We start from the raw sequence: 22,858 nt of genomic DNA, 5'->3' as shown, positions 1-22,858 counted from the left end.
CGGAAACTGATCATTCATGCCAATTTTGGTCCCAGCAAGTCTTTTACCCAGGCTTTTAACCATTATTTTATCTTTAAATGAAGCAAATTTGGCAACGATTGGGCGTTCGTACCTCTGCCCTCTCTGTCCGAAGCGGTGAACGCGTTCAAGTTGGATTTTGTCGATAACTTCGCGTGGAATCTGAAGCGCTGTAAGGAGGAACTCTCTAACTATAGATTCAGGAACTTCTCCTTCTTTTTCTTGGATACCTGTAAGTACCAAATTCTCTCTCATGGATCTAGTTTGTATGTCTAGTAAGGTTTCCTTCAGAACGGTGTTCTCCTTTTTAATTCCATTCATTTCGGTTTCAATCTTATTGACTGTCCCTTTTAGCGCGTGTGTTTGCTTCTCCAATGTCGCAGCTTTTTCATCACTCATCTCTAGGCTTGCCTTCAACTCTTTTATATCCTTACTAACTAATTCAAGTATACCCAGTTTGTCATTTATTGATTTTAACAGATCGGTTTCGACCTTTACCATTCCCGGTGGTGAGAATATTAAGTCATCAGTGTCTGTAGAAGAGTCACGTTTTCGTTTTGTAATCGGTTCCCCTGTCTTACTCTCCGTCATGTTTGGTTGTTGCCTGTTTTCGTAATATTTGTCGATAAATGTCTCTAGTTTTAGGATTTGTTTTGTGTTATTGTCCAGATTGAAGGTTATCACTCACCAGATTAAGTAGTGCTAATATTTTAGTCTAATTTAGCAGATATTTCGAATATTATGTTTTATCTTGAGGTGCTCTACATAAATCCCTTCAGTCCGCCATTACCCTTACGTTACCTTTACGTCATACGTCAGCTGTTCTGCTTGAGATAGGCTACTACCAGGTCCTCCACAAGATCAGGAAGTGGTATAAGACTTTTACCACTTTGTGGACATTGCTACAGTAAATCTTGTTTTCATTCTCCACAAGCAGATGGCCAAAGCAAAAGGTCAAACCCCTCTCTCCCAGTTGGCCTTCCAAGAGCAGCTGGTGTTGGATATGGCTGAATTGGGGGGCCCAAAGCAACCTCACAACAATCACAAGACCCCCCACTCAACCACTCAAGGTGAGCGCCACTATCCAACACACATGCCAAAAGACAGAAGGAAGAACTGCAAGCATTGCACAAAACACCGGGGGGGGGGGGGGGGGGGTTGAATGGCATATCTCCTATCTGAAATGCCAGTTTGCGTTTTGTTTCCTGGCAGAGAAGGACTGCTGCAAAGACTAATCACAACATGCACCAGCTGAGGTGAAAGTGAAATCTAAATAATCTACACCTGGGACGTAAAACCAACACCATTTGTAAATAGTTCAGCTTGTTTCTATTTTTGCACCTTTTTTAGTGAAGGACACGTGTGTAACCACGTTTGTGTTTGATAAGACATTTTTGTATGCAAACACGCGCGCACACACACGCATGCACACACATACACACTTTTTGGGATCACTTAGAAATGTCCTTGTTTTTTAAAGAAAAGCACATTTTTTGTCTATTAAAAGAACATCAAATTGATCAGAAATATAGTGCAAAACACCAGTCTCAACGTCAACAGTGAAGAGGCGACTCCGGGATGCTGGACTTCTAGGCAGAGTTGCAAAGAAAAAGCCAAATCTCAGACTTGCCAATAAAAATAAAAAAAGATTAAGATGGGCAAAAGAAAACAGACAGTGGACAGAGGAACTCTGCCTAGAAGGCCAGCATCCGGAATTGCCTCTTCACTGATGACGTTGAGACTGGTGTTTTGCGGGTACTATTTAATGAAGCTGCCAGTTGACGACTTGTGAGGAGTCTGTTTCTCAAACTAGACGCTCTAATGTACTTGTCCTCTTGCTCAGTTGTGCACCGGGGCCTCCCACTCCTTTCTATTCTGGTTAGAGCCAGTTTGCGCTGTTCTGTGAAGGGAGTAGTACACAGCGTTGTACAAGATCTTCAATTTATTGGCAATTTCTCGCATGGAATAGCCTTCATTTCTCAGATCAAGAATAGACTGACGAGTTTCAGAAGAAAGTCCTAAGTTCCTGGACATTTTGAGCCTGTAATTGAACCCACAAATGCTGATGCTCCAGATACTCAACTAGTCTAAAGGCCAGTTTTATTGCTTCTTTAAATCAGTACAACAGTTTTCAGCTGTGCTAACATAATTGCAAAAGGATTTTCTAATGATCAATTAGCCTTTTAAAATGATAAACTTGGACTAGCTAACACAACATGCCATTGGAAGACAGGAGTGATGGTTGCTGATAATGGGCCTCTGTACACCTATGTAGATATTGCATTAAAAAAAAAATCTGCTGTTCCCAGCTAGAAGTCATTTCCAACATTAACAATGTCTACACTGTACTTCTGATCAATTTGATGTTATTTTAACAAGGACATTTCTAAGTGACCCCAAAACTTTTGAACGGTAGTGTATGTATGTATGTATGGCTTTTATGTTTTTTGTAAACAGGGGACCAATACATTGGATATGCCTAGGCAAAACGTCCAAGCTCTTTGGAGAGTTTGAAAAAACACATGGATATCCCCTGCATGTCCCCCGACACCACCACAATGTTTTGAGAGAAGTTGGTGTTGTAGAAACATATTTTATTTTGTGAACAATATCTTTTAGGCACATCCAGTGTGCAAAAACAGTGCAATTACCACATTCTGACAAACGACACTTGAATGTACCCTGGACTTTTTATTTTACCTTTATTTAACTAGGCAAGTCAGTTAAGAACAAATTCTTAATTTACAATGACGGCCTAGGAACAGTGGGTTAACTGCCTTGTTCAGGGGCAGAACGACAGATTTTTACCTTGTCAGCTCGGGATTCAATCTAGCAACCTTTTAGTTACAGGCCCAATGCTCTAACCATGGGCTACCTACCCCATAACACCACCACAATGTTTTAGTAAGGTTGATATGGTAGAAATTGTGTTTTTAAACTTATGTAATAGCACTGGAATCATCTAATTTGCAGACATATGCCACTTTGGAGAGGTTTAGGGACACTTGGCAACATCCCGTGACCCCACCAGACACCACCTACTAAAACATCTGCCCATTTCTAGTTGTTAGGTCTATCAATTCCATTTTTTTGGTGATATTGTTCACATGTTGTGGAAGCCATCTGATGTGTTTCCAACTCTAGTCATCAATAATTCACTTATATCTGGTCAATGAAAGATGTTATTTTGTGTGTGCTTGACCTTGTGAACTAACTCCTATCTATCTTCGGATCATTTCCTCATAATCTCCCAGATGTCTTTTTTCCAAATACACCAAGTTTTGGCATGTCAGAATCATGTAATTACACATGAATAGCAGTCACTTTTGGGTAGGTCTATTTATGCCTAAATCTACATTTAAGAGGTTAAATTGATCTGAGGCCAGGGATAACCAATCCAGATTCAAATCCCCTAAAATGACAAACTCTGAGGACAGAAAAGGCTTTAAAACACTCAGATGTAACACCAATCGCACCCGCCATGGCAGCAGGGGGGCAGTAAATCCCAGCAACAAATACATGTGTTAACTGGTTTATGGACACATCTACAACCAGGAGCTCAAATGTCTTGGGAACAGAAATATTTAGATTGGAACGCCATGAAATTAGATTTTACATATATGGCCACTCCTCCCCCAATCTGTCACATCTAATATAATGTTTAATGTGTAAGTCAAAAAACTATATTTCTGTTATGTCGTACTGTGTTTAAAAGTACCATGTATGTAAAATGTTAATGTAACAACCGGTGGAAACTAAAACAAAGTACTTTTGTACAGAGGACAAACCACAATGCTAGTCCTCTGTAGCTGAGGAAGCCACTTGTGGAAAGAGGAAGTCATGTCTAACCTGTGCTTTCTCACTCAACAACAGGATGTGAAACAATGAGGACAGAACAGCAGCACCTGGAAGTGCACTGCTGACTTGCACACCACCAGGTTGGACTGAAGAAGAGAAATTGTTCTCAAATAGATAAATACATGACATGCATCTCATGACAATGAAACTGTATTTTGTAGACTGTTGCTGTAGATGGGCTGTGTTTTGGTTAGCCAGCCCTGTGACATACAGTACCAGGGCACGTTGACCTCTACTTGTCTGTATGGCCAGTGCAGTACACTATGATACTACTCAGTAACAATTGATGATAGGATGACATTGTGCATCTTTTCTACTGATTTCACCTACTGCACATAAAGCATGTGAAATTATTCTTCAAATCATGTAGATATGATAAAATGTTATTCTACATTGAGGTCACCAGAGCAGCCAGCAAAAGCTTATATACACACACAGTACCAGCCAAATTTGGACCGAACTACTCATTCAAGGTTTTTTCCTTTTACCATTTTCTACATTGTAGAATAGTAGTGAAGACAACAAAACTATGAAATAACACATATGGAATCATGTAGTATCCAAATAAGTGTGATCCTTCAAAGTAGCCACCCTTTGCCTTGATGACAGCTTTGCACACTCTTGGCATTCTCTCAACCAGCTTCATGGGGTAGTCACCTGGAATGCATTTCGATTAACAGGTGTGCCTTGTACATTTGTGGAATTTCTTTCCTTCTTAATGCGTTTGAGACAATCAGTTGTGTATGACAAGGTAGAGGTGGCATACAGAAGATAGCCTTACTTGGTAAAAGACCAAAGCCACATTATGGCAAGAACAGCTCAAATAAGCAAAGAGAAATGACAACCCATCATTACTTTAAGACACGAAGGTCAGTCAATCCGGAACATTTGAAGAACTTTGACATTTCTTCAAGAGCAGTCGCAAAAATCTAATCAAATTTTATTTGTCACGTGCCGAATACAACAGCTGTAGACCTTACAGTGAAATGCTTACTTACAAGCCCTTAACCAGTGTGTAGACCACACTACCTTAGGTGAGCAAAACCTTGAGACTTGCTTAGATATCGTGCACCAGTTGTTTACAAATATGCATAGGCCCCCGCCCGTGTCTTACCAGAGGCTGCTGTTCTATCCTGCCGATAGTGTATAACCCACCAGCTGTATGTTATTAATATCGTCGTTCAGCCACGACTCGGTGAAACATAAGATATTACAGTTTTTAAATGTCCCGTTGATAGGATATACGTGGTTTCAGTTTGTCCCATTTATTTTCCAGCGATTGAACGTCAGCTAGCAGTACGGAGGGCAAAGGCAGATTAGCCACTCGTCGCCTGATCCTCACAAGTCACCCTGATCTCTTTCTGCGAAATCTCTGTTTCCTTCTCCAGTGAATGACGGGGATGAGGGCCTGTTCGGGTGTTTGGAGTATATACTTCTCGTATGACTCATTAAAGAAAAACTCTTTGTCCAATTTGAGGTGAGTAATCGCAGTTCTGATGTCCAGAAGCTCTTTTCGGTCATAAGAGACGGTAGCAGCAACATTATGTACAAAACAAGTTACGAAATACGCAGAAAAACAAACAAAATAACATGGTTGGATAAGAGCCAATAAAACAGCAGCCATCCCCTCCGGCTCCATCTTCACAAAAACCATCAATGAGAGCTATGATGAAACTAGCTCTCATGACGACCGTCACAGGAAAGGAAGACCCAGAGTAATATATATATATATATATATATATATATATATAAACAAAAAATAATATTTTTTTTGTTTAACAATCTATATAGATGTTTTGATATGGCGTGTCTGATTCTGTACATTGAGATGCTCATGCGTTAACTTTTCCAAACATCACAGACTGATTCATTGCCCTAAGGGGTGAGAGGTGTAGTGCCGACAGTACCTGCAGGTGTGGGGTCCAGCGCAAAGCCCTGGGGTCGTATCTGTGGACCGGGGGCTGTGGAGGTCAATGACTCCTGAAAAGTCTCTGTTCTCTCCTCTGCTGCTGCTGCTCCTCCACTAATCTCCTCTTTCACCACATCGTCATCCAGCACCTCCTCCATGGCTCTCTCCAGCTGTTCGTTCCCATTGCAGGACATCTGAGGAAAGGAAGGGATTGAGAGGCGAAACCCTGTGTAGTGTAATCTGCAGTCTCAGCCACTGCCTGTCACCAAGGGAATACCCCAAGGCTAAATCCTAGGCCCCACGCTCTTCTCAATTTACATCAACAACATAGCTCAGGCAGTAGGAAGCTCTCTCATCCATTTATATGCAGATGATACAGTCTTATACTCAGCTGGCCCCTTTCTGGATGATGTGCTAAATGCTCTACAACAAAGCTTTCTTAGTGTCCAACAAGCTTTCTCTACCCTTAACCTTGTTCTGAACACCTCCAAAACAAAGGTCATGTGGTTTGGTAAGAAGAATGCCACTCTTCCCACAGGTGTTATTACTACCTCCTGAGGGTTTAGAGCTTGAGGGAGTCACCTCGTACAAGTACTTGAGAGTATGGCTAGACGGTGCACTGTCCTTCACATATCAAAGCTGCAGGCTAAAGTTAAATCTTGGTTTTGTCTATCGTAATCACTCCTCTTTCACCCCAGCTGCCAAACTAACCCTGATTCAGATGACCATCCTACCCATGCTAGATTACGGAGACATCATTTATAGATCGGCAGGTAAGGGTGCTCTCGAGCGGCTAGATGTTCTTTACCATTCGGCCATCAGATTTGCCACCAATGCTCCTTATAGAACATCACTGCACTCTATACTCCTCTGTAAACTGGTCATCTCTGTATACCCGTCGCAAGACCCACTGGTTGATGCTTATTAATAAAACCCTCTTAGGCCTCACTCCCTCCTATCTGAGATATCTACTGCTGCCCTCATCCTCAACATTCAACACCCATTCTGCCAGTCACATTCTGTTAAAGGTCCCCAAAGCAAACACATCCCTGGGTCGCTCCTCTTTTCAATACGCTCCAGCTAGCAACTGGAACGAGCTGCAACAAACACTCAAACTGGACAGTTTTATCTCAATCTCTTCATTCAAAGACTCAATAATGGACACTCTTACTGACAGTTGTGGCTGCTTTGTGTGATGTATTGTTTTCTCTACCTTCTTGAACTTTGTGCTGTTGACTGTGTCCAATAATGTTTGTACCATGTTTTGTGCTGCTACCATGTTGTGTTGCTACCATGTTGTTGTTATGTTGCTGCCTTGCTATGTTGTTGTCTTAGGTCTCTCTTTATGTTGTGTTGTCTCTCTTGTTGTCATGCGTGTTTGGTCCTATATTTATATTGTATTTATTTATTTATTTTAATCCCAGGCCCCCGTCCCCGCAGGAGGCCTTTTGCCTTTTGGTAGGACGTCATTGTAGATAAGAATTTGTTCTTAACTGACTTGCCTAGTTAAATAAAGGTTAAATAACAATTAAATAAAAATAGTGTGTGAACTAGCCTGGCTTTCAGAAGAGACAGTTGCTTTCTAGTAGAGCAATTAATTATAGGAATAATCAATAGAAGTAATCAGTTTGTTATAATTACGTGTGTGTGCGTGCATGTTTTGTCTATGTGACTGATCAAATTAATAGATAAGTGTGTGAGTGTTGTGGCGGAGACCCACCTTGAGTCTGGGCTTGCCCTCTGAGCCCGAGGGGGATCCTCCGGCGGACGGCTGCACCAGCACAAACTCCTCGCTGGTGACGGTGGCCACGGATTCAGTAGAGCCGCTCACTTTGCCCAGAGAGGAGGTGTCGTCCATGGTTAGCCAGGAGCCCCAGGGGCCAGCGCTCTGCCCCTCTGTTCACTGCTTCGCCTTACAGTGTCCTTCTGCTCAGCCTCCTGCTGCTGCAGCCCTGGATGAAACACACAACACATGCATTTCAGTACAGTTGGATTGTAATTTTGGTATAGAAAGCATATAGCCTAGGCCTAGCCTACATAGGTCTAACATTACACATTTAAGAAGGGAGTAACCTTCCAGTTTGTCACATCATGACAGTATCTAGTGAAGAAGCATTATCAAATGAACTGCCAATTATTACCTTACAGGACTAACCAAGATGCTAGAAATACAGATCAAACGAGACTCACTGAATCATATTAAAAGTGAACGGGCCAATTTGACAAGTCATCCCACAAATCAACAGTCACCTAGGGAAAGGCCTAATTTAAAACTGGAGTGGAGGGCAGAGTACCCAAGCCTGTCATTTCAGTCCCTCAAAGCCCTATATCTGAAATAGACATTGTCGATTCAGCAGTCAAATTACACTTAGGTCTAACGTTTGCTGACCTCAAAACTCACTGAAGTAAACCTATCAGTTTAACCAAAACAGGCCTTGGCTCTTCACTTTGTTTTGAAGATGTAGAGGATGATGACTCCTGTTTGAGGACTGCATTGTTTTTTTTCTGCTCTTACAAGAGCTGTAGGATAAACATAGCTTGTGATAGCCTTGTTGTTTATCCTGACACTCACATCTTGACAAGATCAAATCAAACCTGTCAAGAGTTATAAACCTGTCAAGAGTTAAGATCAAATCAAACCCACAAGAGTTATGATCTGAATACGCTGCCGAGAGACAGTGCACTGACGGAGTAAAAAGCTATTTCAAGTCTGTAACTTGCTTTACAGCTTTTAGAGAAATGCTGAACCAAAACCTTACACAGCCTAATGTATAAAAAAAAAAAAAGACATCTCATACGAAGCTTATCAAGACTACGAGCCGTGGTCTCACTCTGTAGTCGTGACCTTAGGCTGGTTGTTCAACTCAAAGACCTGTTACGGTGCCTGTTGAATGAAAAGCAGTGCTGTTCTAATACAAAGACCTTCTTCTGAAGACATATTTACCTTGAAATTCAGCAGACGCAGCGACAGCCAGGAGTTGTTATTAGCCTGGCAGAGTGAAGCTACTTGGTTGCTTGTTTGCTAACAAGTTTGCTAGCCAGTAGCCACCTAGGCCAACCCAAGTGTAACATGTGGAATAGGCTAGCCTATGTGAAGCGAGTGGATCCTTAACCCTTACTGGTGAAAGAGAAAGCACACACACGCACCACTGTGGCTGCAGAGTCATGTGCTCCCATCACACTCATTCAATTACATCCATTACAAACTGCAGAGGGGTAAAAGGATGAATGTTCCCAGTTATACGCAATTAAAGTACAGAGATTTGAAAAGATTTGACTAGGCCTAACCTATATCAAAATGCTGTAGGTATTCAGTGCTCAACTGTTACAGCAGTGTGACAGGTTAGGACAACTCGATTTACTCTTATAGAACGTTAGGAACAGTTACAAGCTATTTAACCTGTAGGCCTGCATATCTTATCTGTGACTGTGTTGCCATTGTTATGCTGAGCACAAGTATAGAAAGTGAAAGGGTTTTGGCACTGCCATTGACCAGTCCTACATTTTGCCCTGGAAGCTTTAGCAAACAATTCACTTTCACATGATCTGTCAAGGCTACTCACTCACACATTTTTTTTAAAAGACAGGATTGTATGTGCAGGGCTCTACAGTGTGCCCATTTTACTCGCATACTACGCACCCTAATATTTTTCTGCGAGATATGGAATGTTAATTTAGGAGCACCAGTGCGCCTAGAAAAATGATGCGTTCTAGCTTTATTACTTCAACTATCTTTCATTGTGGTCCCAAATTTATTTTTGTGCGCTTCAAATGTTTCTACTTAGGTACACACGTGCTCCTTGTAAAGAAAGTCCGCATGGTGCCCTGATGATATTAGGCTCGTCTTTAGACCGTTGGCTTCCTCTGTAGGCCTAGTTTTAAACTTGTCTGTGTGGTTACCTGAACTAACAGCTTCACATGTTCACTCACATTCATTACTGCACACACAGTAGTGATAAGCTATCTAGAGGGTAAAATCCAGGCCTAGCCTATGCTACAGTAGGCCAACTACCCATCTTACATCGTTCACTACAGTTTAGGCCTATACTTAGGTTAGGGAGTGGTGAAAACAATTGACATCAATAGACCTTACCACATAAGACAACACTTGAGCCATTTAACTAGTCTAACTGGTTTTGTGGGCAGAGGTTTCCCTTCAGTTTCTGCCTTACAGGTGAAACTGCCTCCTTGTACTGCCCCAATAAGACAAGAAGCTCTAAACCCATAACGTTCATCGGTTAATCATACGTTACACCCATTAGGCTAAGTGTTGATCATTAGGTAAGCTAGATCATTCAATGATAGCCCACGCTTCAAATGCACATGACTAATACAGCAAGGCAGCCATAGTTGCAAGTACAGGGACAAATTATACAAAGATTAGTCATCTAGCCTAAACATTTCACTCTGTTTTGGTTATCAGAGCAAAATAATACCATACCCAAGAGTTCCTTAACTGGCGGCCAGCGGGCCGAATTTGGCCCCTGGGTGGTTTTATTTGGCTTTCGTCTAAAACGATTGTGCTGATCCATCTAGGTTACTCAAGGCAAGTATAAATCATTTTAGGTGGAGCAACAACTTCATTGGCCTTGCATCTCCATCCAGTTATTTATATATATCACATTTACCTTTATTTAACTAGAAAAGTCAGTTAAGATCAAATTCTTATTTACAATGACATCCTACCAAAAGGCAAAAGGCCTCCTGCGGGGAAGTTTAAAGAATATAGGACAAAACACTCATCACAACAAGAGAGACAACACTACATAAAGAGAGACCTAAAACAACAACATAGCAAGGCAACATAACATGACAACAACATGGTAGCAGCACAAAACATGGTACAAACATTATTGGGCACAGACAACAGCACAAAGGGCAAGAAGGTAGAGACAACAATACATCACACAAAGCAGCCACAACTGTCAGTAAGTGTCCATGATTGAGTCATTAAATGAAGAGATTGAGATAAAACTGTCCAGTTTGAGTGTTTGTTGCAGCTCGTTCCAGTCGCAGCTCGTTCCAGTCGCTAGCTGCAGCGAACCGAAAAGTGGAGCGACCCAGGGATGTGTGTGCTTTGGAGATCTTTATCAGAATGTGACTGGCAGAACGGGTGTTGTATGTGGAGGATCAGGGCTGCAGAAGATATCTCGGGCTGCAGAAGATATCTCAGATAGGAGGGAGTGAGGCCTAAGAGGGTTTTATTAATAAGCATCAACCAGTGGGTCTTGTGACGGGTATACAGAGATGACCAGTTTACAGAGGAGTATAGAGTGCAGTGATGTGTCCTATAAGGAGCATTGGTGGCAAATCTGATGGCCGAATGATACAGAACATCTAGCCGCTTGAGAGCACCCTTACCTGCCGATCTATAAATGATGTCTCCGTAATCTAGCATGGGTAGGATGGTCATCTGAATCAGGGTTAGTTTGGCAGCTGGGGTGAAAGAGGAGCGATTACGATAGAGGAAACCATGTCTAGATTTAACTTTAGCCTGCAGCTTTGATATGTGCTGAGAGAAGGTCAGTGCACCATCTAGCCATACTCTCAAGTACTTGTACGAGGTGACTACCTCAAGCTCTAAACCCTCAGAGGTAGTAATAACACCTGTGGGAAGAGGGGCATTCTTCTTACCAAACCACATGACCTTTGTTTTGGAGGTGTTCAGAACAAGGTTACGGGTAGAGAAAGCTTATTGGACACTAATACCAGACCCAAACCGGACGCCATCGTGCGCAAATTGATTTTGTCCCCCCCACACCAAACGCGATCACGACACACAGGTTGAAATATCAAAAACTCTGAACCAATTATATTAATTTGGGGACAGGTCAAAAAGCATTAAACATTTATGGCAATTTAGCTAGCTAATTTGTCCTATATAGCTAGCTTGCTGTTGCTAGCTAATTTGTCCTGGGATATAAATGTTGAGTTGTTATTATAGCTGAAATGCACAAGGTCCTCTATTCTGACAATTAATCCACACATAAAACGATCAACCGAATGGTTTCTAGTCATCTCTCCTCTTTCCAGGCTTTTTCTTCTTTGGACTTTATATGGCGATTGGCATCTAACTTTCATAGTATTACCACGACGACCGACCGAACTCAGTTCATGAGTATCTGCTTCTATAAACCAATGAGGAGATGGGAGAGGCAGAACTTGCACCGCGTTCAGTGTCACAAATAGAACTGACTTCTATTTTAGCGCTTGGCAACGCAGATGCTTGTTGGCAAGCGCTCAATGATTGAATAACATGTATGTGTATAAATGGATGAGAGCTTCCTGCTGCCTGAGCTATGTTGATATAAATTGAGAAGCACGTGGGGCCTAGGATCGAGCCTTGGGACACTCCCTTGGTGATAGGCAGTAGCTCTCTCTTTGAGAGAGGTAGTTAGCAAACCAGGCCAAAGACCCCAATACTCCTTAGTCGGCCCACAAGAATTAAATGGTCTACCGTATCAAAACCTTTGGCCAAGTCAATAAAAATAGCAGCACAATATTGCTTAGAATCAAGGGCAATGGTGACATCATTGAGGACCTTTAAGGTTGCAGTGACACATCCATAACCTGAGCAGAAACCAGATTACATACCCAAGACAATACTATAGACATCAAGAAAGCCAGTCAGTTGATTATTGACAATTTCTTCCAACACTTTTGATAAACAGGGCAAAATAGAAACAGGCCTATAACAGTTAGGATCAACTTGATCTATGGATGGGTAAAGTCTGTCTAAAGCCCTACCGCCCGGGGCTATGACATCATCCTGAGTTCCTGTGGAGAGCGAGGCTTGCTGCTTGGTTACAGCAACTGGTGACAGCAACTTTCCTGCCTCTGGGAAATAAGTTGCAGTGCAGTGGGGTACACACAGGCCTGTCACTTCTGCATGGCCTGCCTGACACCAGTTGACTAAGAGTGCATCTTCTAGCTAGAAAACCGGGTGAGAAACAGAAACCTCAGAAGGAAAGGAAGAGGGTAGACAGACTGAGTAAGCATTTGAGCCCTGCATGTAGCTTTTCTCCAAGCAGCGTTTTTGCTTCCAAAGAATATCAAACTAGTTCTGCTAGGCCCATGTACTTATAAATAGCTGAATTAGGGTACCATTTTTAGTTTTAGGTTAGGCTACATAATGTTGAGACCTCCCTAATAATAACTTTTCCGCTAGTTTGCACAACATTGTTCAGTCTTTGCTCATGACTTTATACTATATTCCTTGACCAAAGTGATGTTATTTAAGCCTAAACTTGAGTTGTTTGTCTGTGTGTATGAGAGAGGCACTTTGCAAATGTGGTTAACACTTAAAGGGATACTTCAAGATGTTGGCAATAAAGCCCTTTATCTACTTCCCCAGTCAGACAAACTCATTTATACATCTCTGCATGCAGTTAGAATTAAGTAGCTAACTAGAGTTAACGCAATTTCCAACTAGCATGCTAGTAGATACCATAGACTTCAAGTCATTGCGCTAATGCTAGTTAGCATTAGCTTGCAAAACAACCTCCAACTTTATTTATACTGGATGCAGATACATAAAAACGGTATCGATGAGTTCATCTAACTCTGGGGAAGTAGATAAAGGGCTTCATTACCAAAATCCCGAAGTCCCCCTTTAAAACTCAAACACATCAGGTGCTGCAGAAGTGTGAAACTACAGTACAGTAGCTAAATGTCTCGTGTTCAGTAGAATAAACAACTCCACTACTGTATTTGTTCTTCTGGTATAAGGTCACTAAGACTTGTGAAATAAGGTTGTATGCACTACCTGATACAGTCAGGGTGCTGAGGCAGCCCTATAGAGCTTGCCGTCCTCATGTATACAGTTAATAACAGTAAGTACAGTTCTTATACAGTAACATTCTGTCTTAGCTCATAACATTGGAGAAGAGTTCTAGTTAAGGATGAGGCAAATGACTACCTGTTTAGCACCATGAGTTCCACATTGGAAGGTATGTACATAATCTATAGACTGTTCTGATTAGGAGGTCCTCGTTTGCGTCGGCGAGCAGTGCACAATAAATAACTATATCCAATTGTTAGATGCTAACAATACTCTCAGACTAGAGTGCTCTGAAATCGTAGTAGATAACCAGAGTGAATTTAAGAACACACCTGTGTGTTCGTAAATTCAACTCCTTAGTTCAACTAAGAATGACGGAAATAATCAAGTCAATAAACATTGGGTAGTTAGAGAGCATATAGCTAATATACTGGCAAGTTCGATGTATTAGTGGCCAAGTATCCTTAGGTAGCTGGCTTACATACCGGTACATAATGCAGTAATGATATACTATGCGGTTCGTAAGGATAGTGTAGCTAAGAAATTGTCAGACAACATAATGTGTAAGGTAAATTATTTGAAAAGTCATTACATTGCACAACATTTTCTTAACATTTGTCATAATTAGTTAAAGCAATGAATTACTATGCACTGTCGTTGGACTTCGGCTGCATATTTTCCTGAATTTCATCAAATCTGAAAACGATGTGAAGCCACGCCTATTTTCTGAAGAATTGCATTATGGGCCCTAAAACACAGAAATAGCGTCCACTGCTTGTATACTTTGTATTTTGGCGAATGTAGTACGACATCCGGGAACTTTCGGCATACTAACTATATCCATACTATATACTCAATTTAGGTCACAAATAGTACGGTTAGTATGAGTATTCGAACACAGATATAGATAGCACAGGTGGTCAGCTCGGTCTCCTGTAAACAAGGGCTGTAACATGAAGATATGGCCGTGTGGGATCACTAACCCTATAAAAGGTGTAGTAATTTAATTAACCTTATGATTTCTCGCAGATATTAAAAGATATCTTCGTTCCTTATGTTTTCAAACCCGTACCTAGCCTCTCAAAACTAATAAACTAGCCAGTTAGCTAGCAAGTACTTCGTAGAAAAGCATGCCACAATTGTGAGGTTGCAAGCTAGTGACGTTACATTTTGATGTAGTAGCGAAAATGACAGTTTAACACTTAAGATATCATGCAACGTGAATGTAAAACCAGGCAGTCACAACAGAACTAACGTTAGCGTCATTTGTGAAAGCACACAGGACGTGCCTGCTGGCTATCTGTGCTAGCCACTGAGGAGGTATAAAGAACTAGCTAGCCATGCTAATGGTTTTGCTAACGCTAGCTAGCCTGCGAATGACTCAAAACAGCTCACCCACCAAATGTAAGTGGTGAATACTCGCGCAAGAAATAAAGTAAAAACAAAGTCACAACTAAAATGTCAGTAAGAATATCAAATTGCCATTTTCATCACACGCAATTGTCGAAGCTAAATGTCTTCAGAAGGTAGATAACTTACTTGTTTAGAGTGACCGCCTCCGGAGGAGTAGCTGTCAAGTTGCAGCAGCAAGACAAGCACTGTGAGGCACACCTGTGTGACGCTAGCCACGATAAGGATTTGCCTTAAAAATAAAAGTCCAAATTTGAAAGTGATTCAAACGGATACAAATAGTGGAATCATGCCATATTTGGACTACATAATGCTAAACAACGTCGGAATGTTATATAAATTCAACAAAATACAACAATTAGTTCATTTGACACAATAAAAGTAAAAATCAGTTGAAATCGCACAGTGGGTGTATTAGACTTTAGAATTGTATTGTGGGCATACTTACAGTATATGCACTGAACAGCCTAACCTATGGTTGTTGCACACATGAAATGGTGTATCAGCCTACTCTGTGACACTCGCATAGCACAACTGTGAGTTTACACACATATTAGCATCTTAGCTTTTATTCCAGGAATCACCTTTCCAGTCAGTCCATTGGGTGTATTATTATTATTATTATACCTTTATTTCAACAAGGAACAATGACTGAGACCAAGGTCTCTTTTACAGCTGGGACCTGCGTATACATGTTTACAGTTTAGGTGCAATGATTAAGAAACTTAACAAGACAAACAAAATGATCACAGATAACACAAAAAAATACAACAGCAGATTATTACATTTACACAGGTTATTCCCCTAACAGCACAATAACTTGCATTACCTGAAACAGTTACAAGCAATACAAAAATAAAAATCCTCCAATACATTTTTAAAATGGGCAAGGGGGACAAGAGTCTTAAGTTTAGTCTGCAGGCTATTCCATAGGCAAGGAGTGTAACAGGAAAAGGCAGCCATACCCAACTCTGTGGAAATCGCATGGGCCTCAAGTGTAATCCATGCTTGAGACCTGGTTTTAGGAAATATAATTATAATATTGATGAGTGATGATAAATAAGAAGGTAGTTTATTCAGAAGTGCTTTATAGACAAAACACGAGAGCATGTTGTTCTCGTCTCATGGACAACGAAGTCCAACCCACATTTTGATATAAACCACAGTGGTGAGTTCTGTAGCTAGCACCCGTAATAAACCTAAGTGCGCAATGATAAGTAGCATCCAGCGATTTAGGTGTTGATGCTGTTGTATGCATGTAGATAACATCCCCATAATCTATAACAGACAAAAGTAGCTGGCACAATTTGTCTTCTATTTGTAGAGGACAAACATGTCCTGTTTCTATAGAGGAAGCCTAGCTTGATTTTTAGCCGTTTACAAAGTTCGTCAATATGCATTTTAAAAGACAGTTTATCATCCAACCATATCCCTAAGTATTTATATGCAGAGACCTGATTAATTCGAGAACCATCTAAGCTCGTAAGTGCAAGTGTATTTTCAACCAACTTTTTGAACCTATTAAAAATCATAAAATGTGTTTTCTTTGCATTTAAAACAAGTTTCAGCTGTATAAAAGACCCTTGTAATATCTTAAAATCTGTCTCCGATAGTGATAATGCTTGGTCAGCCATTTGAAGCGATAGAGTACATGACAGTGTCATCAGCATAAAAATGAATTTGACACTTTCTTATCTCATCACCGATATTGTTTATGTAGAGAGTGAACAGTAATGGACCAAGTATAGAGCCTTGTGGGACCCCATTAACCAACTCCAATGGCTCCGACTGGATGCCGTCGACTCTAACAGCCTGACTTCTATCCTTTAGATAGTCATGAAACCAACAACAGGCATCCAATCCCAGTCCTATTGACGACAGCTTACCCAAAGGTATCGCATGGTCTATAGTGTCAAAAACTTTAGACAAATCTATGAACAAGGCGGCACAGTACTTTCTATTATCTAGGGCATTAGTAATATAATTTACAACACGTACAGTGGCTGTAATAGTACTGTGTTTAGGTCTGAAGCCAGATTGATTACTAGAAAGAGTATTGTTAACAGTTAAAAAAGATTCTAGTTGCCTATTCACCAATGACTCTAGAATTTTAGCCAAACAGGAGACCTTAGAGATGGGCCGATAATGATCAAATTCACTACCATCACCTCCCTTGAGGAGTGGTGAAACAACAGCTGTTTTCCAAGATTTAGGAATCTTTCCTACGACAAATGTTTGATTAAAGATATGCGTCACTGCACTAGCAATAATAGGTGCCGCACACTTGAGTAAATATGGATCCAGATTGTCAGCGCCTAATGATTTCTTAGAATCTATAGCAGATAGTGCAGATAAGACCTCATCTTCTGTGACTTTTTGAAAATTAAAAACCGGCTTACTGTTTTCCACATTAGTATTAGGCATTCATGTTGCACTTTATAAACGATTTGAGCCCTGAATTCTGATTTGGCTGAAAGCCATGGTATATCAGACTGTATACCACGGGTATGACTAAATGTTTAGTTTCACTGCTCTAATTATGTTTCTAACCAATTTATAATACCAATAAGGCTCCTCTCGGGTTTGTGATATATGGCCAATATACCGCGGCTAAGGGCTGTGTCCAGGCACTCCGCAACAAGAACAGCCCTTAGCTGTGGTATATTGGCCATATACCACACCTCCTCAGGCCTTATTGCTTAGGTATAGCCTAGCCTATGGATGTTGCATAGCCTACTCAATGACACTCACAGAACACAATTCCAGTCAGTCTATTGGTTCTTTTAGTGTCACTGAGTAGGTTGATACTCCATTTCATGGGTGCGACATCCGTAGGTTAGTTAGGCTGTGCAGTGCATTTAAGTATTCCCCAATGCAATTCTGGAGTGTAATACATCCACAGTGCAATTTCAGCAGATTTTTACATTTCTGGTGTCAAATTAACAAATTATCGTTTTTTGTTGAATTTATATAACAGTATTCCGACCTTGTTTAGCATTATCTAGTCCAAATATGGCATTTCCACTTACTCTATTTGTATCCATTTTAAATCACTTTCAATTGGAGACTTTTATTTTGAGGGCGAACCGCAAATTCCACTGTTGTGGCTAGCTTCACATATGTGTGAGGTACAGCTCCTCCGCGAGCCCACCGGTTCCATGCACGTTCACCGCGCAGTCACTGCTCCAGGCCCAAGGCACGAGAGCGAGCCCGTAGTTTTGGTTTTATTGCACCCGTTTCATTCGAATGTGATGTACTCAGTGGCGATTTTAGCATGTAAATCTTGGTGGGGCAAACAACAAAAATGTTGGGGATGCGTGCCAGCAAAGCCAAAATATATTAATTGCACTATAACAGTGACAAACTGTGCCCACAAACTGTTAGGGCCTACATAAAGCTGTCACCGCCGGCAGTCCCAACACCTTAACACTGCTACACCTGGCTATCAGCGGAGCCTTGTTTGGCAGCAAAACAGTCAATTCAGCCTCATTTACTGCCTTAAAAAAAACATAGCTGATATGGCTGACTTGCTTAAACAAATGTGGTTTCTACTGACAATTGAGCTGTACAAACTATGGCATAATGGGATGACAAGCGGATAAGAGGCAATCCATTATTTTGATTAAGACAATGTGCGAGCTAGGACGAACGTAGTCAATATAACTATTTGTTTAGCACTTTTGAAATGTACAGAGACAGAATTCAGAACATGGGCCATTCTTAGTGTTCTCCCTGTACACCAAGTCAGAACCTTTGGATAAATAAAGGGGGCATATATGCAGCTAATGAAAGCTCTTACAATATTCTATGATTTCTCTAAAACAGGTTATAGGCTACATGTGCACCACAAAGTCAGAAAAGTAGGCAAAATTAAGAGGGGAAAATAGACAAAATTATTAGGTTGAGGCACAACAGCTTACTACACAACATACACTTAGTATTACTTTCTTAGCCACAGTATACATATCTCCCTGGCATATTACATCATTTATGCAGCAGCGTACAATACATTTTTGGACTCACCTTGTTGTGCTGTGCTCACTTGATTAGGAAGGTGGCGCAGCAGTCCTTCGTGGGTCATTCTCTGGATTTATGGTTTCAAGACAAATGGGAACTCTGGAAAAAAAAAAAAAAAGGTTGAATCATGATGACGTCAGTGATCTTCAGGTCGTAGCTCTAGAAAGAGGCCCAATTCCCATACTTACAATTTTGAGTTAGATGACCATTCAGAACGTATTGTCCCAGTAGGAGCAAGTTTTTTCCCCAAAGTTCCCAGTTGTCTTGAACTCATTGAAGTCAGATTTCCCAGTTCCGAGTTAAAGGTTGTTTTGAGCGCGGCAGAAATCATGCTGTATTGACAGCATCGCCAATGTTGAATGTTTATCATTTTAAGCTTGGAAAAGAGACCCTTAAACCCAGAATTGAGACCACACACCCACTCCACTGAATAGCAGGCTAGTGATTGCTTTGCAATGCTTGCAGTTAGCCACTGATTCCTTCCAAACCACTCATTGTTGAATTTGCGATTTCCAGCTTGTGTAATGTTTATATCCAATGGCCGATGAGAACCGATATGTTTTATCTATCATTTATCTACATTATTTCTCTGTATATGACAATGATTAAAAAGGATTTGCCAGTAGATTGTTCGACTTCATTCATGATGATCACTGCTAGCTAAGATTTTGAAAGTATGATGTTGACATGATCAGTCCAATCAAAGCTACTGAAGATATAATGTGATTTGATGTAATTTTATCTGTGGCCAATGATCTTGAGCCTTCTTGGATGGGCACTTCTAATGTAACTCTGTGGCAGCACCCAAGGGGCATGAATTTTCGAGCTGTACCCTTAGTTCTCTTTCAGGTATTTGTTTCGGTGTTTCACTTATGGGATACGCCCCCAGCGTATTCGTCAGAAGCCTTTATTACACTACGCCAGCCATGTCTGGGAAGGGTGTCCCTCCTACCCTATAAAAGGCCCAGGTCTCTGAGTCATTCAAAATCCTCTTCTCATCAGAAAGCCTACCTCGACACGACTGCGTTTTCCAGAAATAACTAAACTGTCCACAGACGTGAGCTCGGGACTGTGCAGTGGTGACAATTTTCCTTTTCCTTCACCATAGCTAAAGGAGGATTATTCAAGGGAGAAACGGGTACAGCTGTGACACAGCTAACTCATTCACAACCAAGTTAGCCGTATCCAAACAGTGACTAGACACTGGAAAAGCTAGCCACCACGCTAGCTATCTTTTTTTTTTTACTTTGTCACGAAAGGTTTTTACTAGCTATACCGAGCTATCTTTTCTAACCTGTCCTTCGGAAACGGCAGTCGGCTATCACACCGAGAGCCACCGTTGGAGATAGCTAGCGATTAGTGGGTTATCGGACTTGCCTACCACGCTAGTTTTTTTCTGACAACTAAAAACATAGCATCCAATCTATAGCGACAAAAGTATCTGATACCCCTAAAGAGGAGTAGCTCCCAGCACGAATCTGCTCCTGTGGAAACAAGATATCTGCCAAGGACACCCACTTGGTGTGCTCTGCTTGCCTTGGGCTGCAACATGCACAGGAAGCATTAGACTCCCCCGGCACCTCAGTCGGTGGTGACAGGGTACAGCCCAAAGAGGAGAAGAGACAATGTTCAGATGGATGCTCCTACAAAGCCCCCCTCTTGTCTCACAAACACACCCCAATGTCAGTTCACATTAAAAATGTTCACATTAGCGCAACCAGGCTACAGGCCAAGGGCGCAGTCAGACATGTTGTCTCTCACAAAATCAAAACAAACATGGTGCCTCCCTATAACGCCACCAGAGGGAACTACCACTCTTTTTGTGGTGACAGGCCACATAAGCGTGCTCCCGCTACGAGCCAGCCGGACATGCACAGTGCATTGCGGACTTTCGTACACCCTCCACCTGACGGAGGGTGCTGCTAAAACATCTATGGGGGAAAGCTCGGTCAGCCCTCGGAGCGGAGAGAGAATTGGCTGGCATGCGCAGTGTCAAACTGGGTACAGGGCACAATAGACAGGGGGTACAGACTACAATTCGCTGTCACCCCGCCCCGATTCAAGGGGTGCGACCCACGAGGGCAGAACAGTCAACGGGGTGTGGGGACCCCATCTCCGTTCTACTCACATAAACTGCCTGGAACTCCTTGCAGTGTCCCTGGCATTAAAGTCGTTCTTCCCATTTCTGGAGGGTCGTCATGTTCTAGTCAGAACAGACAAATACCACTGTTGTGGCTTACATAAACAGACAAGGGGGACTGGGATCCCCTCACTTACACACACTGTCACACAGACTAATTGTGTGGAGCAGTGTGCATCTCCAGTCACGGAGAGCTACTCATGTACTCAGCTACTCAGGGCCCCGTGTGGCTCAGTTGGTAGAGCATGGCGCTTGCAACGCCAGGGTTGTGGGTTCGATTCCCACGGGGGGCCAGTACAAAAAAAGTATGAATGTATGTACTTGTAAGTCGCTCTGGATAAGAGCGTCTGCTAAATGACTTAAATGTAAAATGTACCAGGAGTACTGAATCTGGGGGCAGATTTACTTTCCAGGGGGAATCCACTACCCAGAGAGTGGAAGCTTCACCCGGAGGTAGCCAATCAGGTTTGGATGCACTTCAGCATTCCAGCAGTGGATCTTTATGCATCAATGGAGAATATTCAGTGTCCACTGTTCTTTTCCCTGAGGGATCGGGATGCATAGATGGGAGTTGGCGCACGAGTGGACACGCATCCTCCTGTATGCATTCCCCCCACTGGCCCTGATTTCCTCCATCCTAGCCAGGGTGTAGGAGAAGGGGCCATCGCTCATACTAATAGCGCCATATTGGCAGGAGAAAAAGTGGCTAGCAGAGATCACTCAACTACTATGCGGTCATCCGTGGCCCTTCCCCCTGTGTCGGGACCTACTATGCCAGGCGCAAAGGGAGATTTTCCATCCTCACCCAGAACGGTTGGCACTCTTGGCCTGGCCCGTGAATGGTTCAACTTGAACACTGCCGGGCTTCCCCAAAATGTCATTTTGACTATTCAGTGCTAGAGCCTCATCCACCAGGTCACTTTATAATTGTACATGGAAAGTTTTTGAGGAATGGTTCGCAAAATCACAGACTGCCATTCCAGTACTCTGTCCCAGGAATCCTGTCGTTTCTACAGGAATTACTAGAAAAGGGAAAGGCTTTTTCTCCTATTAAGGTATTTCTAGCAGCTATTCAGGCTTGTCATGTGGGTTTTGGGAGCACGACAGTGGGGCAACACCCCCTTGTTGCCCGTTTTATGAAGGGTGCACATCGCTTGTGTCCGGTGTCCAAACAGCTTGCCCCGTCATGGGATTTATCAATTGTTTTGGATGCTCTATGCCAATAGCCTTTTGAGCCCCTGGCTCAGGTGGAGCTGAAGATGCTTTAATTTAAGACCGCGCTATCACAAGCATTGGCCTCCACCAAGCCTGTAATTGACATTCAGAAACTCTCGATGCACTTGTCATGCGCACAATTTGCACCCGGTAACAATAGGGTATCATTGCGGCTTAACCCCACCTTTACCCCTGAGATTATTAACCCTTCTTTGATGTGTCTTCCCCTTGAGCTGGTAGCTTTTTATCCCCACCGCTTTCCTCTCCGGAACATCAACGGTTGCATATGTTGAGTCCAGTACGCGCTCTGCGCATGTACATGGACAGGACTAAGAGATTTAGGAAATGTGATCAGTTGTTTGTTTCCTGGGCGAAACCTCACACAGGTAACGCCCTCACTAAACAACGTATCTCCCACTGGATAGTGGAGGTTATTGCTTTGGCCTACACAAGTAAGGGTCTTCTGTCTCCTGCTGGCCTACGGGCCCATTCCACTAGATCAGTGGTTCCC

At 42.2% G+C, this 22,858-nt stretch overlaps 1 protein-coding gene and 1 non-coding gene across 4 annotated transcripts in view; one reads left to right on the top strand and one right to left on the bottom strand.

The window, feature by feature from the left end:
- LOC120054646 (rab GTPase-activating protein 1-like) overlaps positions 1-15,172 on the bottom strand; it is a 168,455-nt gene extending 153,283 nt beyond the window's left edge. For all 3 annotated transcript variants that reach the window (XM_039002152.1, XM_039002153.1, XM_039002154.1), the window contains exons 1-3: positions 15,105-15,172; positions 7,506-7,737; positions 5,784-5,979 (exon numbers count right to left, since the gene is read on the bottom strand). In XM_039002152.1, coding sequence (XP_038858080.1) covers positions 5,784-5,979; positions 7,506-7,643 — 334 coding nt within the window. In that variant the 5' untranslated portion in view covers positions 7,644-7,737; positions 15,105-15,172. The remainder of the gene's footprint in view (positions 1-5,783; positions 5,980-7,505; positions 7,738-15,104) is intronic.
- Positions 15,173-21,350: 6,178 nt separating this feature from the next.
- Positions 21,351-21,426, top strand: trnaa-ugc. Its single transcript has one exon. It is a non-coding gene; the product is annotated as a tRNA-Ala (tRNA).
- Positions 21,427-22,858: the final 1,432 nt, after the last annotated feature.

Source organism: Salvelinus namaycush, chromosome 10, assembly GCF_016432855.1.
Source record: "Salvelinus namaycush isolate Seneca chromosome 10, SaNama_1.0, whole genome shotgun sequence".
In the NCBI taxonomy this organism is placed as follows: domain Eukaryota; kingdom Metazoa; phylum Chordata; class Actinopteri; order Salmoniformes; family Salmonidae; genus Salvelinus; species Salvelinus namaycush.
Note: the sequence above shows the minus strand (reverse complement) of the source record. Positions and strands in the feature narration are given on the sequence as shown.